This window comes from Anser brachyrhynchus, assembly GCF_964034855.1.
Source record: "Anser brachyrhynchus genome assembly, chromosome: 15".
Taxonomy (NCBI): Eukaryota; Metazoa; Chordata; class Aves; order Anseriformes; family Anatidae; genus Anser; species Anser brachyrhynchus.
The window spans coordinates 10,155,534-10,177,718 of NC_137733.1; the positions used below are offsets into that span (position 1 = coordinate 10,155,534).

A 22,185-nucleotide genomic window follows, 5' to 3' on the forward strand; every position below is an offset into this window, starting at 1 on the left:
TCCTGGAGCAAGAGTACCTTAAAAATAAGTAAGAAATATTTCCAACTGCCATGTCTCCTCCCTAGTGATTTTTTAAAAGCAGTTTTTAAAAAGTGGTCTGTTTTTTTCCTAATTAAATTGTGAAAGAGCCCAGAGAACAGGAGAAAATAAGTCATAAACTGACCATAGGCAAGATGCAGTCACATAAATGAAGTATTTGTCAATGTTAGTCTTCCATTTCTTCGCATAATAAAAGTAGAAATGGAGATTTGACAGGAGCATGGTCTTAAAGCTGAGGATATTACTTTTAACTAAGTATGATTTTAAGTTTTATGAAGTCTAAAAATGCACTTACCTCAGTAAGTCTCTTTTAGTTTAGCCAGCACTCCTATCTTGATAGGAGGGTTAGCAGCAGCACTTTGACTAACAAGTAGATCATAGTTTGCCAAAAGGCTACACAATATATTAGTTAGATTTTTTTAGCCTTTTAGATGAGTCTTTAAAAAATGGATAAATATAAATTGCCTTAAGTACAAATGTAACAAGTGAGGATAACGATTTTTCTACTTTTGTATTGTAGCATGTGTTTGTTATTTACTTGTTTACTGTTTTGCATAACAGTGAACCTCTTGGCAGTAGTGAGATTCAAAATGATGTTAAGTTTCTCACTGAAGTGCACTGGGCATTTTCAGTGCAAAAGTAGCTATTTTTAAAGTATGAAACAAATTCTGCGACTTCAGTTTATTTCTGAATCAGTTATCTTCACAAACAGAAATACGAGACCTAAAGCATATAACTAGTAATGAAAGTTTGCTTAGGAGTTCAGCAAGGAACTTCATATAACTTCTCATCTGTTATTACTGCACAAAGTGACCCCATCCTCACTTTGCATTGTAGCACTATGTCACTATGCCGTTTGTGAGCTTCCGTGAGAACACTTGTGTTCCTGGAGACCACTAAAGACTCTGAGAATTTAGTGCAAAATAGAATTCTTAATCTCCAGTGCAAAGTGCATATGTTTCTTAATGTAACTGTCTTCTAAATGATGCTTAACTTTAGAGCACAGGATTGGAAGGAGGCGCTGTACTGGTACAATGCTGCCCTGAACATGACTGACTATGATGAGGGAGGTGAATATGATGGCACTCAAGATGAGCCCCGGTATCTGCTACTGGCCAGGGAAGCAGAGATGTTGATGACAGGAGGGTTCCACTTGGATAAGGATCCACAGAGATCAGGCAAGTCTGCATTTTTTCTGTAATCAGTAATCCTGCTTTTCCTTCTCCCCCAGCAGGTACCCCCAAAATTAATTTCCTGATTCAGCTGTTACAAAATGGCCAGAGGGTCAGTACCCTCAGATTTGTAGGTGGAGCTGTAATGACACTGGGTGATGTAAGGCTGAAAATGCTGAGAAAAGATTTTGCTGATGACAGGGTAGTGGGTGGTGCCTGGTCCAATCATGTGACATGCTGAGTGGCTAGCAAGCAACTTTCACTGCCTATGAAGCCACAGAACTGCAGGTTGCTGCTTGTATTTTGAGTTGCACCCATAACTTTCAGGTCCTACATAGCATTGTTTTATTCATTGTACAAATCTGTGTGTCAGGCATCTAAGTTTTTACGATCTTGTTGGTGGCTCCCATGGGCCAGGCATGTTTTATGATCCTTGTAAATACATCGAAGAGCCATCAGCAGCCAGGCCTGTAACCCTGAACTTAGGGGGAAAGCCAGATTCTCAGCTGGTGTAACTCTGCTGACAGTAGAATACACAGCTGCACTCAGATCTGGCTGTGTAGTTTGACTTCAGTTTCTCTTTTTGTCCTTTAATTGCTTCAGGATAAAGAGATGGTTTTACTTTATCCTGTCAACATGACTGGATGCTGTTTCCTCTTCTAGGTGAGCTCTACACAGAAGCAGCAGAAGCAGCAATGGAAGCTATGAAAGGCAGACTGGCAAATCAGTACTACCAAAAAGCAGAAGAGGCTTGGGCGATGATGGAAGAATGACATTGCAATTAAGCAGTTCTTGTATATAAAATTTTTTATATACACTGTGTTTGCAGCTAAAAAGATATATTTTTATGTGGCGTTACCAGTTTATTTTTCGTATTTTAGTTTTCTAACTTTTTGAGGGTGGAAATCCAAATGTAGGCAGTATGTAGGGTACCATAGTGCACTTCTGTTAGTGTTTTAAAGCTGTAATACAGACACACTTGACCTTTACGTACATACGTGTATATATATATGTATGTATACATATATACATACATATATATGAACTGTTAGAACTGAGTGGCCTGAATTTTGTCATTTCTTATTTGCTTTGGGAGAAGTGAAGCTGATGTCTGCTCGGGTTTCACATGTCCTGCTTTTCACATAGCAAATGATCAGTGTGTTTGCATTTTTCTTCTCGCCACACACAGAATATTTCATTTTTTCCTAAATTCACAGCATTTCTTCATTTTTGGTGTATCTCACCAAATTTGCATGTGGATGTAAATTTTCAATTTAAGCATGCCAAGCATGCAGCTACTCTTAATAAGTAGTCTCACTTCATCAATAGGCACTGCTTCCTTCTCAAACTAATTCCAGATAGAATCCATATGCTTTGGAGAGGAGGAGGGGGGGGAAAAAAAAAAACCCTTCAGATTGGCAGTGAGGCTCTTCTGGGTACAATGTGTGATTACCAGCATTGCGTATTTTCAGAAAATCACTAATGTTCCTGATGAGGTGAGGAATCCAGCTACCTCTCTCATTTTTACCTTTTGTACCATATAATAACCTAGATGTGTAGAATTCTACTGATCTTACACAGTATTTGCCCAGTGATGTACAGTAGGAAGATCTATGATATATTAGTAACGTGTAGTTATTTTTACAGTGACATCTCAATTTTCAGCAAAGCTATGACGTTTCACTTGAAATGCTGGAAAGTGTGTTCTCATTTTCAGAGGGACATTTGAAAAACTTAGAGGATGTTGATTCACCCATTATTATAGAAAATAATTTATCTGGTTTAAATGGCTTTGTGTGTTTTATCTGCTGTCTTATGATTCATGAAGTAACTTCACATGATACTTCATGATAGATTTGAGCTGATTGATGAAGGATATACACATAGCTTTACAAATTCCAGATTATGCTGGGTAACTTATTAAATACTATCGTACATTACAAAGCTTATTCTCTGTGGAATTAGTGTTTGGGAGTTTTCATCTGAATTTTAGCATCCTCTCTTGTAGTTCACAACTAAACTTCCTAAAAGACAGTTCTGTTCTTCAGAAGAGACTGAGAATGGTTTAATGGTTTTAAATGTCAGTTACAGAAAATTACTGGTTTTAAGGAGAAAACATTATCCCCAAACACTTGAAATTTTGTATCCTGTTTGCATAACCTGAAAAGAGTAATGTAAGGACAAATACATGGTGGTGGTTTACTTATCATGGCACAGATAAAAATTTCTTCCAAATCCAGTATTTTATTCCAAAGCCACAGTGCCATCTGTACAGAGGACATAGCAGCTCTTGCTATTTCTTCATCTTGGTTAAGTCATTTTGCAGGAGGTTATGATGGAAGCTTCATGCTGCCTCGGCCCTACAGTCTCCTGAGGATATTGACTGGGATGAATAAAGGGCAGCGTTTTTGAAGTGCTGAGTATCTGCAGTGCTTAGCCAGTCTCATTTTAAAACAGCTTTTAAGAGTATGTGTAAAATTAAACAAGCTGCTAGATGATGTAGTTGATTTCATTGTGGTTCCTTGCATTCATATACAAGGACTATTTCTTGTAAAACGTAGAAACTGTTCAAGAAACAGAAATTGGTTCTTCCTTTCCTTTGTGAGTGTCCCTGTCACTGGGCTCCAAAGTTGCACTCCCCATTTACTCTTTCTGGCAAGTGGATCTTAAATTATTGTTTAAACAATATCTAAGCATGATATTAGTAACAACTGTCACTGTCTGAAAGAGAGATGCTGGTGGTAAAGGAAGCGAGACAGAAAGATTTGAATCTCTTCCAGGAGAGAAGGATCCTGGGATTTTGTACTTCGGAGTAACCACCAAGCAGTTGCAGCCGTGAGAGTGTCCTTGTAGCAGCCACATCATCTTGCCATAAAATGTAAGGAGTGCAGGAAATAAGTGCTTAGAATTTGTTTCTTTTAGAGCGAGTGCCTGATTCTGTGAGGGTACTAGATGAAGCTCTTCACCTACTAATGGAGAAATGTCTTTGTCCTCAGTTGGGTTTAGGTAGGTATTGCTAGGTACTAAAATAACCAAATTCTTTGGACGTAATATGCTGAAGTTGAGCTGGAGTTAGTAGGATCACAAGTTGGTTGGATGCTTTAAGTGCCTATCCAAAGTTCTGCTTTAGGTACCTAAGGTCTGTTTTGGATGTGGCCTTTTTGCTCTTTCAGTTCATAGCATTAAATGACTTGTCAGTGAAAAGTGAATGTGCCGCTCACCTCTGAAGACAGTCGAACAGTCAATATTTTGTGCAGAACTGATACAGTGTAGGCATTATAACTAATGCAGACAAAACGTTTTGTTTTCCACATAAGGTGTTAATGCTAAGTGTTTGAGGTTTTCCTAGAGAAGGAAGCATGTGTAACAACCCCACCAAGTATGTAGGGAAGAGAAGAGATTGAATGAGACCATCCAAAATATGTAAGTAAAGGACTCTAGAGTATAATTATTGACACTTCTTGACATAGTTTAATTTGCTAAGTTCAGTAGTTGCTAAATTTGCTGGCAGTTCTCTGTAGATCTGACATGCAAATGTATACACATGATTAATACTTTGTTTTCAAAGTCCTAAGGCGGTATATTATTTAGCTATACAATAAGTAGGACTGTCAATAATTCAAAAATTAAAATTGTTTACAGAAATATGCATAAGTTGTTCTATGACATTCTTTTGAAGAGAAACTATTTGATAGACTTTTTGAATGATACTGCTACATGCTGTATTTTTAATCTATTCACAATGAATAAATAATCTGTATTTTTTTTTAAATGTGAAAATAAATCTGAGGCTTGGCCTGGCATAATTTACCTGGGTGTAGCATTTCTGAATGTCATTGGGAGTGTTGCTTGGGTAAGGACAGCAAGATGGAAGCCTCTGTTTGTATACCAGACATGCAAATACTAATTGCCTGCATCATACTGTTTGTTTTTATTCTGGCTGGTCAATAAAGTTGTTCTGTTTTGTCACTTTTCTCAGTAGGGTTTTAGTCATTGCACATGGGGTGTTTGTTTGTTTTAATTTGCCAAAGTTCAATCCTACTATTGTAAGCCTCCAGAAATCCTTCTTTTTGTTCTTGTTCAATCCCTGTTCTCATTCACTTTCAACACTTGCAGGAATAACTCGGAGAAAATCACTAGATGTGTAACAAGAAAATCAGTGTTTTTATCAAGAAAACTAAAAGGTCGATGTGTTGATTTCTTTACATTTGATTACTCCTACAATGTCCGTAACTAATATGGAATAACGTAAGGACTGTAGCACTCACTGGCAGGACTGTTACAGACTCATCTGTATGCTTCCTGTCATTGCTCAGTCCTGAGAAAATAATGGAAATATTTGGTCTGGGAGATACAAGGTAGGAGTTCTTTGTAACGGGTATAGTATCTAATGATACTGTCATTTCAGTCTGATTTATTCCCCTTTCTGTGCTAGAATAAACTGATACTCGCCCTTTTAAGCTGTTAAAACTTACCGTTGCTTTTTTGTTGTTTTAATTGGACAAGTGTAATTCATTTTAACTGTATACTTTAAACAATATGAAATAGCAGACTCTTAAAAAAGCCCTGGTGGGGCCTCTTCACTCCACTCTTAGTGTCAGTAAGGTAGAAAAATAGTGAAACTCGGCATTGCAAGTCTTAAGCTTCAGCTGCTGTCTCTGAGAGCTGGAGTGTTTGGCAAGTCGAACAAAGGAAGTAGGGATTGCATCAGTCAGAAATCATGGAGACAGAATGCTTCCAGCTGAAGAGTATAAATAAGAAATGTCTGTCTCCTAATTACTGGTCTGTAGGACTGACTTGAATCTCGATATTTTCCTCACAGGTGTAATTTTACTTCTGAGAGTAGAGTGGCTGCTAACAGGTGAAGGTGTAGTTTAGGTGAGCCGAACCAGGACTTCTCATCTGCATTTTAAAAGGGAGGATTTTGCTTGAGCCTCCATTTGGATTCTAGGCCAGTGCTTCTGGTGGTGAGTCAGGCTGTTTTCAGGTTTAAGTCGGGGGAGGGGGGAGGTGTCTCATATGACGCCCACTCTGGGGGATCTGAACACTTTATGGAGGCAGCTCACCATGAGGTGTTGGTACTTCACAAAAGGTTTTGGGGCACCGAGCAGCCCTTTCAAGAACGCCCAGGAGCTGTGCTCCTGCCTGCAGCCTCTTGCCCCCCCCCCCCTCCCCCCCCCCAAAAGCTGCATCTCTGGGTGCCATGCCCCCATGGGGATGTGCTGGGAGACAGCTGAGACAGCTTGCTCAGGCTCCTAAACCTCCCTGAATGTGTGAAACCGCAGCGGGGTGAGGATTCCCTTCACACCTACGTGCCCGTGCCCTTGTTCCATGGTACCTGTAGGCAGTGAAGGAAGGTTTTGGCCAGGCAGGGTCAGGCTTGGCAGCCCCCTTGAGGGGTGTTACAGGGACACACAGGCTCTGGGAGCAGCTGGGCCTGCCCCAGGAGGCAACGAGCTGAGGTGGCCAGGAGCCCTTGGGCAGGCTTATTCCTGCTCTTGTGTTTAAATGGACTGTTGTAACTACAGAATTAAAGTGGGCTGCATTAGCACATGCCGTCTTACCCTAGAAAAGCTGGTATTTTTTCCCAAATGCAATCCCTCACGTCTAGTGAAGGGCCAGACCACCATGAATGCCCAAGAACCTGCCCCAGGCACCTTGCTGGGGCCCGGGGCCTGCTCGGCCTGCCACAGGGGTGTTGTGCGGGCTGCTGCGGCAAAGTCAGGGGGAAACAACCTGCCGAGTCTGGGCTTTCACTCTTCAACCGAAGTGGGGTTTGAGCTTTGCAGCAGCAGATCCCAACTCGTGTTTTTTACGTAGGTTTTTTTTTTAGACTTTCAGCCACCGGCAGGGCCGCGGTGGTGGTGGTGGGGTGGCTGGGACCTGCCTCTTCCCTCACGGCTCGGGCGGGTCAGGAGGGGACCAGGATAGGGACAGGACGGGATGTTGAGGCGGGGATGTAAAAAAAAATGAAAAAATAAACAAGGTTTTTTATTTTTAATGGGGAAATGGTGCGTAGAGGGAGCAGTTGCTCGGATGGGCTTTTGGAGATGTAGGGGCTACTAAAAACAAAAAATTAAAAAAAAAAAGTGAAAAATCGTGACAGGCTGGGTGTGCAGTAAAAGCGGTGCCGAAGCATGGCCCCCACATCCCGGTAGCGTGGCCGAGCGGTCTAAGGCGCTGGATTAAGGCTCCAGTCTCTTCGGGGGCGTGGGTTCGAATCCCACCGCTGCCAGTAGCTTTTTACCCTTTTTTTTTCCCCTGCCGCGGCCGCTCGCAGGAGCATTGTGGGTAGGAGGAGGGCCGCGGCCCCACGTGCCGCCCGCAGCGGCCCCAACATGGCCGCCGCCTGAGCGCCGCCCGCCCGCCTCGCCTCGCCACCGGGCACCGCCACCGGGCAGCCGGCGGCCCCGCCGCCCGCGCCAGCCCCTCGGCCAGGTAAGGCGGCAGCCGCAGCGTCCCTTCGGCCGCCCTCGGGGCCGTGCGGGTCCTGGAGGGGAGCGAGGGGAGCGCGGCCTGGGCTGAGGGGGCTCTGCCCCCCTGTGGGCGCTGTGAGGGCTGGGGGCGGCGGGGCCGTGACAGGAACGGGCGGGCGCGGGCTGCGGCCCCTCAGCTGCCCTCAGCGCGGGGCTGGGGCCGTTCTGCGGTGGGGGCGTTCGGCAGAGCCCTGCCCGGCTCTTCCTACTTCCAGTGGGTTCTCCTCGCCCCCGCCGTACGGCGGAGCTGGGCGGGGGGCAGTGGGCTCCTCGCCCCCCGGCAGGTCGCGGTGTCGGGAGGAAGCAGGCTCGCCAGCTGCCGGCCACGAAGGGGAGCCCGGCGGGGTGGGAGCTCCCGCCCGCTCCTGCAGGAGGTAGCACGCAGCACCGGGCAGCTCCGAGCCTGCGCCTGGCGGAACGGGCCTAGCGCTTCGCTGCCTGCATGTTCAGGTGCTAAAGAAAGGTTTGTGCTTAGCGTGTTACCCCGAAACCCTGGGGGTGCGCTGCAGTGATACTGCCTCAGCACAGAGGTCCTGGTGCACAGAGGGGCCCTCGTCGGGTTCGCTGCCAGAAGATGACTGTGCAAAGCTGTGTGCAGACAGGCAAAGCGAGGAGAAATGGAGCAAGTAATTGGGTCAAAATTTTCGTTATCATAAGTGCTTGGAAGGTGCTTCAGCTTTTTTTGAAGCTTCCATTTTACAGTATGACATAGGCCACCCTGGGTTGGAGGATCGCTGCTGGGGCTTGACCAGGAGGCTCCCTGCAGAGAAAAGGTCCCGGTGCCAGAGGAAATTATGGTAGTGATTCAGAAGATGGCACTTCTGCCACCTCACTGGTGCATTATCTGCCCTTTAAGGCACTGACAGGGCAGGAGTTCCAGGCCTTTCCTGCACTGCATTATTTTATGTGAAAAATATTTCAAGTTTCAGTGTTGGCATTTTAGGGGTCCGTGATACTGACAAATTCAGTGAAATGCTAGAACATTTCTTACTAAAAGTCTGTGTGTGACAGATGTCATGCAGGTTTGCAGTTATCCTACTTACAGTCACTTTAAAATCTTTGGTAATAAAAAGGATAATTTTGGTACCCAAATGTCCTTCTAAGCTCAAACGTAGAGGTGGGATTCAGTTGCTTCATCCGTGTTTTACGCCTCTTTGGAAGCTATTTTTCTTCACTGGTTCTAAATTGGTGATACTATGGGCAGCTAATGAGTGGTTAAATTAGTCCTAGTGTTGGTCCATTGCAAGAAAAATGAGATTTATACTTCTTGCCTCCATGCAAGGTGTTCTGAAGTTTAATGATTCATATTAATAACGTGCGTTAATACGGCTTTGCACAGGAGAGTTCCTTTTTAGAGAAAACAATTCTGTCAAAGGAAAACTTGAAATAAATTCTCAGGTGACCATGCTTGATATCACCTAGTGTTTAATTCCATTTTGTTATTCTTGTGGCATTCATTTCTACATATGCCATATGTGCATATAGATGTAGAACTGCATCTGCGTGCCTGTAATGAAAGCTTCGTTCTGATGCAGAGGATTCCTTCAAGTCGCATGAATATTATAAATTGTTCTGGGACATACTGCTTCCTATTTATAGACCTGCCATTCTGACACTCCAGTAAAAGCAACTGTAGTCATTCTTTATGCTTAAATGATTAAGAAAATTTGTAATCTTTGTAATCCAACATTTTCCATGAGTACCAACAGCTGGATTCACAAGGAGATGTCATGTAAAATTACATAAGCTGTGTTGGATGAGGGACCAGAAACCAGGTCCTTCAGGTTAGGTTTCTCTTTCTCTCCTTAGCCTTGGGAATTTTAATTTATATTTAGGAAAATGAAATAACTTCCTCAAGAGAGAAGGAGCTAGCACATAGCTGGCACTCAGGCCGTCAAAGAGGGAAGCGTGGATCCCAATCCTTCTGGGGCAAGGAGGGAGGGTTTGGACCCATGTCTTCCACCTCCTGGGTGTTACAGCGTGTGCTCGCACGTGGTGGGAAGCCTCCTGGCGTCATCTCTGTTCTGAATGAAAATTGCAGTCGCTCCATTTCGTGCACAGCCCCATCCTGTAGCTGACAGGCTGGCACTATGTGAGCCTGCTATATCAAGCCACTTGGGAGACGTGAGCAGGGGAAGCAAAACTGGAACTGACACGTCTCATTTTTTTAAAACAACACGTTCATGTTTGTATTGCTGGGACGAACGGAGTGCCTGGCGACAGAAAGCAGTGGTCACTCCCTCTGGTGTCACACCACCGTGGTTTTGCAGCATGAGCCCCAGCCTGTAGTTAACTGAGGATGCTGACTTCTAGCTGTGAAGGTTTTGCATTTCTCTGGGATAATTTCAAATATGATTCTGAAATATTATTGACACGGTATTAGGGTGGCAAGAGCTAGGGATACGTTGGTGTATAAAAGAACAGAAAGTTGCATTTAAGCACTGGGGGGAGCACTTTTTGATAGTGGGGAACCTGAAAGTAACAAATCTGGAATTGTGTTTCTAGCAAGAATGGCAGAAACAGCATGTATAAACCAGAGCTGTTGCCTGGATGGAAATTTACCCATGTGGTAATGTTAGCATTCAGATCCAGGTGCCTATTCAGCCTCTCTGAAAGGTTTCTTAGATAACTGCATGTTATTAACGTGATGTTTTGAGAAGCCTGTACATGTTTCAAAATATACTAAGCTGGTTAAATTAAGCGGTTGCTAGTGTGTTTGAAGAAAATCACCGCTGTCTTGGATGTAACATGCTGGCTTTAGTCTTTTGCAACCCTGTATTGCCAGCTGATGCTGGACGCTGCCTCATTTTCTTACTCTTCCTCTGTAGGAGGTCCAGCAAAGAAGCAAGCTGGCATCTGGGAGTAGAAGACAATGAGAGGGAGTTCCTGAACATAGGTCTCATTTCTTTGCCTGATTTCTCTTTGGTGTTAAAACTTCCTTGGTCAGTTTGTGAGAGGTCTTAGTTTTTATGCCTGTCTTGACCAGTACTGGCTGATCAATGGTCTCAAATGATGTGGACTGATTACGTTATCATGGTGGCATCCCAAATAATTCAGAAATCCTTATATTTGATTTCAGCAGGAAAAATTACTGTTGCTCTAGCTGAGGGACCATTTTCTATTTGATGGCCTGAACGAGGCATGGCAGTGACTCCAGCACCAGGACTGACTGTGACTCACTGTTACAGAGCACCCACTCCTCCATTAATATTAGCCTCTTATTTTCTCTGGAGCTGGATGAGTTATGCCTCTTGTTCTGGTGATTGTAAAGGGTCCAGGAGAGGGCAAGGAGTGTGTCTCAGGGCTGTCACTTAGAAGCAGTCTGAGGGGTGGTAGGTCTGTGCTCAGCTAGGGGACAGGACTGCAACGTGTCATGTAGATGAAATCGAGACCAGCACATTCTCAGACTGACTGGTCCTGAGCACAGGGTTTACACAACCTTTTCTCTTCTCCCAGCTCTTCAGCTGCTCTTCACTGTCTGCTTTCAAGGAAATTTTCTGAGCAGGGAGGCTAGTGAGCTGCACAGCACCGTCCTTAGTGACGGTGACAAGTGCCGCGGCTATTTCAGAGCTCACGTGTGCCGACTGACCCTCCAATGCCCTGTGGATGTGCTGGCTGGCAAATCAGCTGCTACCGGGGGTTAACAGTAATGCGGTGTATAAAAGATGCACTTTGTGCAAGTACAGAAGGTCTGTCCTTCCATCTGCAGAGCACTGATTGAGTGCTCGCTTTCTTATGTAACTGCTGGTTTTCATAAAACCGCAGGAACTTAATTAGCTTTGAGATACTTGCTTGTCTTTTAAATTTGGTGCCAGTTGGTCAAGACTGGAGTATTAGGACCTTGTCATGCAAACACGTACGCTCCTTAAAAAAACAGACTAAACGGATTACCACTGGAAAAAAACACAAGTTAACATGAACAAATACTCTAGGCTACATGTTGTACGTGGCACAGATGTAGTGACTCATATGACATATCTGTTTTCTTTCAGATTGTGCAAAGGAATAAGCCAAGAAAAAGCTTTTTGTATCCTAGCATGGCAAATGAAGAAGATGATCCAATTATACAAGAGGTAAAAGTGTTGTGTCAGCAGTGATAGTACGTGAGGCTTTTCTTGTTTTTTGTTCTAGTTCCCGTTGTTCTTACATTGCTGAGACAACCTGTCATCAACGTCAGTGGTTGTCTGATAACCAGTGACTTGCCCTGTACAAGGGAATATGTTATATGGGCCAAGAATATGGCTCGTGCTACCTGTTGGACCAAAATAATGGTATCCATGTTGGCAGGCTCAGTAGGTAGATGCGCTCAGTTTTTTTATCCTTTGTAATCTTTCCACATCAGAAGAACACAGGTGGGGAACTTGCTGTGACCACTATGCATTTTCATTGGCCCCATAGCTCTCTGGTAGGTGAGTCAAAAAAAAAAAAAAGAATGGTTTTGATGAATTAGTATCTGTTATATATGAAGCTAAAATATTTTCATGCCCTCCACTAAAAGAAGCAGTTGTGCTCTGATTCTGGACTTCTTTAAGGGACTGTTACCAAACAGCAGCCACAGTGTCCTGCTTACTTTGTGTTTGAATTCACACACCAGAGGTACAAGCAGGGGCAAGCTCATAAAAAGGACAAAAGCCCTGAAAAGTGGGAATTGACAGAAGTGTTTCCAAAGGTACCAAAAATGGAAGCTTCCATATGTGATATTCATGAAACATCTGTGAATTTTAGGTATCAGTGGCAAAATGCTAATACTAAATCAGATTTGGCTTGTGGGTGTGTCTTGTCTAGCTTGAAAGTTTTTATGACAAAATACTAGCAAGGAAGTTAACTTTCAGACATGTTGCCAGAGAGAACATCCTCTTCTTTCTCAGGCAAGGATTTTCCTGTTTCATATCAGATATTTGCCAAGTTTCCTTAGAAAGAAAAAATGCAGCTAGAGCCACTGTCTCCTGCCTCATCACAGTTTTGTTTTTTTATTTTAAAAGGCTGCTGAATTTCATGTCAAAATTGGTAGAGAGGAGACCTTTGCCAAGAGGGTCATAAATGCACTTTATATTACAATTCATAACAAAAAGCTAAACTTGACAGCATTTGAGCTCTAGGGATTGCACTTGTATCTGAAGTTCCATCTGTCATAGCTGTTATCTGATGAAGGTTGCTTCTTTTGCTTTTCAGATTGATGTGTTCCTGGCCAGAAGTCTACTGGAGAAGCTGTATCTTTTTCAGGTATTCCAGTTAACTTTTATTTAGTGAAAATTTGTTTAAAATAAATTGAATGAGCAATAACTTCACTTATTGGTTCAGCCTGCCAAGATCTTGGGTATAGGCAGACCTGTGTGGGTCTCAGCCAGTTGAAACACTTTGTATTAAATCATTTGTAAGAGAAGATTGATCATTTATGGCACAGACTTGTCATTAAATCATTCCCTTTAGCCACCCTGAGGGAGTTCTTCTAGTAGATGAGGTCGTTTTAATGTAGTTTGGATAGATCTGCAGTGTCTTGGCCATCCTCTGCCATCACTGATTTCTGACACCTTTACTGATTTCGTTAGGACTGGCCCTGTTTAAGGCAGTGTCGCCAGTATTCATAAACTGCTGTGAGTCATCAAAAGAGCCCCCTTATGTTGTGGAGATAGAACAGGTGATTAAAGGTGGAGATATGTTAGGAATTTGGAAGTCTATTTTCTATTCACTGAATTTCTCTAGTCAGCTTATCTTTGTTATTCACTTTTCCCATCTGCTAAGTGGGAGGTCTTTTGAGGCTGATGGATGAAATGTTCATTGTAAGCTGGTGATGCTCACTGGCAAAGCACTGCCTGCTGCCCAGGTCCTCTGCACAGCACGTGCCACGTGCTGACACAGGCTGCGTAGCCTTGCCTCTGGGAGACTCGCAGTTGCTCCGTTTCAGGTGTGAGCTTTGTTTCGTAAGGGGTTCCTGTGGGGGTTCTGGAGAAATGGCAGCTCTGAGCAGGCTACAGCTGTGGGTGGGAGATTCCATCTGGGTACCACACTGTCTTCTCAGCATTCCTACACGGTTCAGGAAGGAGGACCATGTGGCTAAACCTGGCTTTAGAGTCCCGACTGGCTACGTGTTGACTGTGTCCTATAGACTAACGCTGCTGGTAAAAATCCACAAATATTTTATTTTTAGGTAAATAAATATCCAGAGAGTTAATATTGAGGGACGCTTTTTTAATGGCTTCTATCATTTCCCTTTTTTTGCTGGACGAACGTGTGGTACCGTTTTCCCATTTTATAGTGTGTAGTGGGGGGGGTCGGGTGGGGTGGGAAGGTGGCTGGAGTAACAAGAGCAGAGGACTGAGGGGAAGGCAACAGGCTTTCTAGACCATACTCCCAAATGTGCTGATGACTCACAGGATCAGATTTCTTGATGTTTCATAACCATGGTGGTTCTATATGTGAGAAGCTCTGTATGTGAGAAGGCAGACAAGATTGAATTATTTTCTGTGAAGATCTTTGATCTTTAAATGAAGAATTCTTACAAAATTGATGTGTTTTTCAGTATCCGATTCGTCCAGCTTCTATGACATATGATGATGTTACGCATTTATCAGCGAAGATAAAACCAAAGCAGCAAAAGGTTGGTTATCATTTGAGTCCAGTCCATATACGTTGCTTTATACTGTCCAGAATGTACTTCAGAAAATCACATTGTGCTGTTAAGCTGTTATGATTGTGCAGCTACTTGTGGGACCAGACCCCTGTGCTTGGAGGTATGAGAGTGTCTTTCATGGTATGTGTACTGTAGAGTTCAGACGAAAAATGGTTTATAAAGAGAGAAATTAAAGTCATGATGGAAAAAACACGTTCGATATAAAATAGAACCATTCAGGGAAACGTAGTTACAAATGCTAGGTCAGTCTTTACGAGCTTGATTTAAAAGGCCTGAGAAGGCCTTAGAAAAGGGTTGAAGTTTGGAAGCAAGGTTTGTCTTTCAGTGTTACTGTGAGTATTGATTCCTCTCTTGCTGCCTGTGAATCATCAAAAGTCCTTTTTAAAGTCAGTGGGGTTGTATGGGTAGTGAAAGTAGAACCAAAGCCAGAATTATTATACTTGCCTACAAAAATGTATTCTGAACCTGTGGCTATGATTTAAAAATGCCTTACCATGTAAAAATGCAGAAATATGTTTGATATCAGGATGATGGCTAAAGTGAGTGTGTGTGTGTGAACTTTGGAGTTAGGGTGCATGTTGTGTTAAGGAAGTTTATTAAAATTAGCAAACATTTGCACTGTAAGCACTGTGTAGACTCATAAATCTTCCATCTCAGCCAGGGACTTGTAACTATAGTTCAGTTTACAAGTAACGTAAAGGGGGAAAAAAAGTGAGGTAACAGCTGTAATATATGAATTTATAAGGGCTTTGGCACACCCTGAGGGAAAATAATTGTATAGTTTCAGTATAAGAAGAGAAGTGCTATACAGGAAAACACTTACTTTTGAACATTTGTCTGAACTTTAAAGTTTTAGAGTGCAAATAGTTCTCCTTGTAAATAAAAGTTGGGAGTTCATTTCTGTACTTGGACCAGTGTAAATTAAGAATAACTGTGAAGTCAGCACGCAGTGCTGCAGTCTTAAACTGAGCAGAATCGAGCCCATTGCCTCTGAGGAGGACATAGTTAATTCATACCAAGTGGTATGAAACTGGAAAGAAACATGCCTTAGGTTTAGGAGGCTATGAATGGATCCTCACTGATGGGGAGGTTGGAAAAATATTTGTGTATTTCATTTCTACTGCTAAGTAAACTGGACTGATAATGCAGTGGAAGATAAACTAGAAAAGTGAGAAAGTTTGTCAGGGTTGGCTAAGAACTCTGAGTTTTCTGCTTCCCTTTATTTACATGGGAGGCGATGCATCTCTAGCCTGTTGCTAAAGTGTTCCCACTCTACAAAAGCTTTTATTTTCATATATATATATATGAAAATATATATACACAGATATATATAAATATATGTGCTCAACTTTATGTATGAGAATTGCCTTGTGGATTTTGAATGGTGCTGCTTACATATTTAAATTTGCTGTAAACCAGTGGAAATGTTCTCAAGCATTGCATTGAAGTTTACTGTGGCAGAACCCCAAATGAATCAATTAATTATCTGTTTGTCCTTTCATGTTATTTAGGTTGAACTTGAAATGGCCATTGACACTTTGAATCCGAACTACTGTCGCAGCAAAGGAGAACAGATTGCCCTCAATGTAGATGGCACGTGTACAGATGAAACAAATACTTATTCCTCGTAGGTGTCCTCTTTGCCTTCATTTCCTTTTTGTGGTGGGTATAGATACATGCGTGTCCACCAGGGCTTTGGGGAAAAGTGAAAAAAAGTGGATGTGCAATCTCAGGGGGTGCATTGAACACTAAGTTACAAAGCAAGAATTCTCTGAAGTAACCTGTGTTTTTTGGTGTCCTTGTTTAATTACGGACTGCAAGCAGAAAGATGAGTATATATTTATTTCACAGAATCGAACAGTCGTTGGTGTTGGAAAACACCCTCAGGATTGTCAAGTCTAACCATCAACCTGACCTATAAAGTCTCATCTCGACTTCCTTCTGCTGCAGACCAGGATGCCATTGGCCTCCTTGGCCACCTGGGCACACTGCTGCCTCATGTTCATCTGGTTGTTGACCCACGCCCCCAGGTCCTTCTCTGCTGGGCAGCTTTGCAGCCACCCCTCCCCAAGCCTGGCCCACTGCATGGGGTTGTTATGACCCAGGTGCAGGGCCTGGCACTAGCACATGTTGAATGTCACATGGTTGGACTCAGTGCATTGATCCTACCTAGGCTGCACAGCCTTTCTACCCCAGAGCAGATCAATAGTCCTGCCTCACTTGGTGTCATCTGCAGGCTTATTAAGGGTGCACTCAATCCCCTCATCCAGACCATTGATTAAAATGTTAAACAAAACTGGCCCCGATATTTGCTGCATTTGTTGATAGACCATTTTGGGAATCAGTGATTTCATACCTTTAACATCTGAATGCCTTGTTGCCTGTACAATGTAATCTTACAGCATTTATCTCTTTGCAGGAAGCTGATGGACAAACAAACTTTCTGCTCGTCGCAAGCTGCAAGTAATGTTTCCCGCTATGCAGCTGCTGTTTATAGAAAAGGTGACTTTATTTTGCTAACCTCTTGCATCAGTGAAACGTTCATTCCTGAGTTAAAATATAAAATTAATAAAATTCCTGTTTTTTCTGTGTTTTCAGTAGCATAGGCTCATATTTAACTGGTGCTTCTCTGAATAAAAGAAAAGTTTACCTTATCAATGTCCCCAGAGTCCTTGAGGAGGTCCAGCAAAGCTGTAAATAATATAGCAGAACACTGTAGGTTAGTAAATGCCTCCAAGATCTTAACAGTTCCTGAAGGCTGAAATACACGTTTGTAGTTTAAATTTATTTTTCTTATTTATATTATTATCTCCATCTGATTGTGGCTGTTTTATTTTCCTGTTCAATGCTTTCTGCCCTTCCCTTGTTTCCTCATGCCATTGCAGAGTTTTGATATGAGGATCATTTGAGGTGAAAATAGGTAGATTGTCTTCAGTGATGTCTATTTTACTACTAGTCTCCTAAAGGATAGGTCAGATCTGAGCCAGAATGAGGCTCTCTGTAAGATCTGGCTCCAACACAAAAAGGAAAGTGACAGAAATAGGTCTTGATTTTTCATACTCCTTTGAAATTCTGAGCACTGGATGAATTTTTCACATCAATCCCTTTGTAGTGTATTAAACATTTATGTTTGATGGAAGCTCTACCATTACAGAGGTGGTGAGATAATGAAAGTGCTGTCCTTGTGCGCTGGAAAATAAGAATTTTAACTTATGTCACTTCTCTTTTTCAGGTGAACTTCACCTGACTCCACTACATGGAATTCTTCAGCTGAGGCCAAGTTTCACCTACTTGGACAAAGCTGATGCAAAACACCGAGAAAGAGAAGCTGCTAATGAAGGTAAATGCTACGTGAATTGTGTTTCCTTTTGAAAGGTAGGATACAAGTCCTCTCTACAATTTTATTCATAAGAGTCACTGTATTCCGAAGGTGTGTTTAAAACAATAGCATACCGATCGCAAAGCCATTTCTTGGCCAGATTGTTTTCCTGATCACATTTTCAGTGTAGCTGCATCAGCACTTTTGTGGGCATGGTGGAGCAGGTTGGCAGAGGGACAGGAGGCAGTGGGTAGTTCCAAAGGGCAGCAGTACAAAGTGTCACCCCTGCCAGTGAAAAGTAGCCCTGCAAACCTCATGGGAGCTGTTTCTCCTGTCATAGGAGTGGTGTGGTGCTGTCATACACTACGTAGTTTAGAAAGCTGTAGCTGCTAGTTCTGCCTTCTGCCAGAGTTGGCCTCCAAACAGCTATAGATTGGCTTTGGTTGTTTTATTGCAATGGTGTTCTTATCCTGCTGTGTTTTCTTGGCAGGTGGTGATTCATCTCAGGATGAAGCTGAAGATGATGTTAAGCAAATTACTGTATGTCCAAATTTCCTTTTCGTAATAGGTCAGGGAACAGTTCACGAGAAAGCATGCTAATTCATACCCAGATAAAAGGGCAGAAAGCCTCAGCTGGTTCTGGTGACCCTGGGCTTGGGTGGGGAGGCAAGATGGACTTGAAGCTGTTGCACAAGTTTAAAGATGGCACTGACACCAAGGGCTGATTCATTTGAGCTAGGGCCTCTAGCTTTTGTTATTTATGTGCCAGATAGGTAACACAGATCTTCTGTTTCAAGGGTTTTGGGGCTATATGTAACGATACCCAAATCTTCTAGGTACGGTTCTCCCGCCCTGAGACCGAACAAGCTCGTCAACGACGTGTTCAGTCCTATGAGTTCCTGCAGAAGAGACAAGCAGAAGAGCACTGGGTTCATCTACATTATTATGGCTTGAAGGTAGGTGTGTGCTGGCTGCTGAGGAGACCTGGTGGGCCTGAAGGCTCAGCCGAGTTAAATCTGGGTCCATGGGATCAGGGAATCAACAAAAGATGAGAAAGGTTGGTCTGTAAGCTCGAACTGCCCCTGCAGTGCTCTGTACCTCCTCTGCTGGATAATGTTTTGGGGTCTCCATACTGGAGAAGGTTTAAAATTGAGAGTTGGACAGACATAAAGGGGTGCGGCTTGGGGCCTAAATCCAAGAATTACTTGGGTCTTGACTTATGAACCAGACTTTGTAAAACAGCCAGGGAACCCAGTCAATTAAGTGTCATAAATCCTGACCTGACATGCATGTCTGTCAGGAGATTTTGAGGTCACATCACCTGAAATGTTTCCACATCACGGGAGCATCATTCAAAAAGGTTGAAAACAGAGCATCAGTTAGTGAGGTGGAACGCTTGAATGGTGCAGTAGTGACAGGGTGACCATCTGTCTGGCTTTTTGCGTTTTCAGAATGTGGCAGTGACTCCTGTTTTTCTCCATATCTCCAGGATAGCCGTTCTGAACATGAGCGCCAGTATTTATTCAGTCAAGCTCATGGTCTCGCGGAGAATACAGAATTAATTAAATCTCCCAGGTAAAGATCTGATGTTTTTCTACAAAAGTTGCAGTAATTTATTTGGATTATGTTCAGGGTAGTAAGCAGGTATATTCTTCAAAAATCTTCAGTATTGATATAGTGCTATCCGTGCTAGAAGTTAAATTGTTTAAAAAATACAGAAGCAAACTAACCTTCAACTTAGGTTGCTTTCTGTGTTTCATTGTACCCTGAGATTAAAACAAGTTGTTTTCACTTGGGATTGTAGCCTTGCGTGTGTTATCATCACCTGGCATTATTGTGACTGCAAGTACTGTAAAGGAAGAGCAAAACAAGAGCTCCTTCTGATTAAAATAAATGAAAACCCTGAAGCCAACAGCTCCCATTATTAGCAACTCTTATAAAACTTACTTTTGCAATTTGTAAGAGACACCTGAAACTACTCGAAACTTGTTCGTTTTTGTTTCTTGCTGACTGCAGGTATGTAGGAATCTTCCGATGGTGCAGTCAGTAATAATACTTCTGTGTAAACTGATACAACCACGGCCCAAGTAACAGGAAAGTTGCAGACTGCTGCTCTGTTTAATAGTGTGGGTGTGTTTTTCTTAACGTTTAACATCTCAGTGGAGCAGAGCTAGATGTTCTGAGAAGTCTTCTGGATTTTATTCTTTCTGCATGGATACTGGCGATTACATGGGTAGAAATGACTTCGGTTGTTGCTGGTCTGACTCTACACAGCTTGACATGACCCCACTTACTGCTGTCAGAGCACCTGTGTTTAATGCATTTACTCTTGCAGTTCCTCTGTTTGGATGAGTAATACAGAAGAGCTAGGATTCTGACTCCCATTTACTCCAGTATAATTGTACTTAAACTTGGGAGGTCAAGACAAACATTTTAAGGATGTGTTTTCTTTTCTTTCAGTGAATATTTAATGATGCTGATGCCTCCAAGTGTAGAGGAAGAGAAGTAAGTGTTCAGAGTGTTCAACATTGATATTGTCTGAATGCTTTTTCATAAGCTACAACTCTGCTTGTTTATTTGCAGTGACAAACCCGTGGCTCCAAGCAATGTGCTTTCTATGGCCCAGCTGAGAACTTTACCCCTTGCTGATCAGATTAAGATCCTGATGAAGAATGGTTTGTCACTTTTGTAATCCATTTGCACTTTACTTGGTGACTTCTAATTGCCTCAGATAAAATACCTTACCTGATGGTTCCCTGCCAGGCAGAGTGTCTGCCTTTCTGGTTCTGTGAAGCATTCAAAAGCTGAGCATTTGCTTGAGAAGACTGACCGTGTTCTTTGGGGAACAGAAGAGCAGTAACGGCAGAACTGATAGCTGTTCTGTATGTTTGCGATCAACTGTCTCAGAATATTTTACAATTTGATGATAGCTTTCAGGATACATTTATTTCTGCAGTTACCTCCTGGAATGTGGAGTCCAAGTGTGATTTGCAAGTGGAAGGTTAATGCAACAAGCTGCAGTTTGGCATTTTCTTTCCTTAGTTGTCAGTAATACATACTTCTTGATTGTCATCTAAGAGTTTTATTCTGTCTCTTCAGTATTACTATCTGATGAGAGCAAATCCTGAGGACATTGGCTTAGGAGCTTCCTGTCTTGTCAGGTGTCTCCATTTCCAAATATTGCCAAAGACATAGTTTTTTTTTTGTGCGTGTGTATGTGTGTTTTGTGTTTTTTTTTTTGATTCACGCATTAATTTGGGACCAATTAAGCTAATGAACTTTGTTGCAACATGAACAGATACTTTTGGAACATTTGCTGACTACAATGCAGGGGGTGTTCTAGAATTTAGTTTTTGGTATTTTTCGTAAGATACAGCTGTGACCTAGAATTTCAGCATAAGCATAAATCATAATATCCTAGAATTATAAATCTGTCTGCATTGTGTGTATTGAGGAAGCCCTTAATCTGATGTGTGATTTGCCTTTCAGTGAAGGTCATGCCATTTGCAAATCTGATGAGTTTGCTAGGCTCTGGGACTGACTCTACGGCAGTTCTCCGCTGTATACAGCAGGTGGCAATGCTGGTCCAGGGAAACTGGGTGGTGAAGAGGTATGGTTTGTCTTTGTTACTGGGATGTGGTTTTCTGCTGTAAGGAGAGAAACAGAACAATGGATTTTATATAGTCATCTTCACTGTGTCCCAAAGTAGCCATGTTCTAAACTTACAGTGCTGTAAAATCGTGATTTATTATGTTGTGCTTTGTTCTGTGGTTGGATATTAAAAATTGAAACGGCTGATGCTAGATAACAGTATTGCAGTCCCTACCCCATAAAATAATGGGTGAGACGTGATGTAATCTGTATTTGGGTTTGAGTTATGTCAGGTTTTCGGTGTTGTCTTTACTCCTATTCTTTTGTGATAGGAAAGTCCTGAATCTTTCCAGAGATTAATGTCAAATATAAACACAGAAAATGAAACCAATTTCAACTATAATATTTCTTAGCTAAATTCAGTCAAAGATCTTTATGCAGTCACCTTGCTGTTCATCAGTGGATGCTGATCTTGTCAGCTGAAAGCATTACAGAAATGCCTTCCAGAGGGTAGTTCTACCTGTCGTAAAATGGCATTACCTGCCAGAAGTCCTGTGGGGTGCTGTCTGTACTGCATGACATGGATACTGGATCATCCTCCTGTTTATTAGGTTAATGCATCCCACTGGGAGTTGAAGTCTGAAGAGCAGAATGATTTTTTTTTACCTGGGTGGAGCACTGAATGCAGAGAATTACAGTCTGTGGAATAGCTCTCTGTGCTGAGTGGCACCACTTACCAGCCCCAGCCTGGTAGCAGGGTGTTTCAGCTATTGTGATCCAGGCCTGCATTAGCAGTATGAGGGGTTTCAGTCCTTGCTGTCCCTCCAGCCATTCCAGAAGGAAGCTGGGTGCAAATTCAGAGAAAGTTTTAGCACTCTGATTGTTTTCGTGTTGTAGCTGATTCTTTGCTATTTGTCTGAGGAGTCTGCATGTATCTCTAGTAGATGTAGCCTGTTT

General features: G+C 42.6%; 2 protein-coding genes across 6 annotated transcripts in view; both read left to right on the top strand.

Annotated features, from left to right (window-relative positions):
* The window catches only part of EEF2K (eukaryotic elongation factor 2 kinase), a 31,822-nt gene extending 26,642 nt beyond the window's left edge, over window positions 1–5,180 (top strand). For all 4 annotated transcript variants that reach the window (XM_080556622.1, XM_080556623.1, XM_080556621.1 and 1 more), the window contains 2 exons: window positions 1,039–1,217; window positions 1,875–5,180. In XM_080556622.1, coding sequence (XP_080412748.1) covers window positions 1,039–1,217; window positions 1,875–1,984 — 289 coding nt within the window. In that variant the 3' untranslated portion in view covers window positions 1,985–5,180. The remainder of the gene's footprint in view (window positions 1–1,038; window positions 1,218–1,874) is intronic.
* Window positions 5,181–7,476: 2,296 nt separating this feature from the next.
* POLR3E (RNA polymerase III subunit E) overlaps window positions 7,477–22,185 on the top strand; it is a 29,627-nt gene continuing 14,918 nt past the window's right edge. Inside the window, exons 1-13 of one of the 2 annotated variants that reach the window (XM_080556625.1) lie at window positions 7,479–7,649; window positions 11,680–11,760; window positions 12,860–12,910; window positions 14,208–14,285; window positions 15,830–15,945; window positions 16,738–16,820; window positions 17,551–17,658; window positions 18,128–18,177; window positions 18,474–18,593; window positions 19,127–19,212; window positions 20,098–20,142; window positions 20,221–20,312; window positions 21,127–21,247. In XM_080556625.1, the coding sequence (XP_080412751.1) occupies window positions 11,725–11,760; window positions 12,860–12,910; window positions 14,208–14,285; window positions 15,830–15,945; window positions 16,738–16,820; window positions 17,551–17,658; window positions 18,128–18,177; window positions 18,474–18,593; window positions 19,127–19,212; window positions 20,098–20,142; window positions 20,221–20,312; window positions 21,127–21,247 (986 nt within the window). In that variant the 5' untranslated portion in view covers window positions 7,479–7,649; window positions 11,680–11,724. Of the gene's footprint in view, window positions 7,650–11,679; window positions 11,781–12,859; window positions 12,911–14,178; window positions 14,286–15,829; window positions 15,946–16,737; window positions 16,821–17,550; window positions 17,659–18,127; window positions 18,178–18,473; window positions 18,594–19,126; window positions 19,213–20,097; window positions 20,143–20,220; window positions 20,313–21,126; window positions 21,248–22,185 lie in introns of both variants that reach the window. The other variant, XM_080556626.1, reaches the window with a different exon arrangement.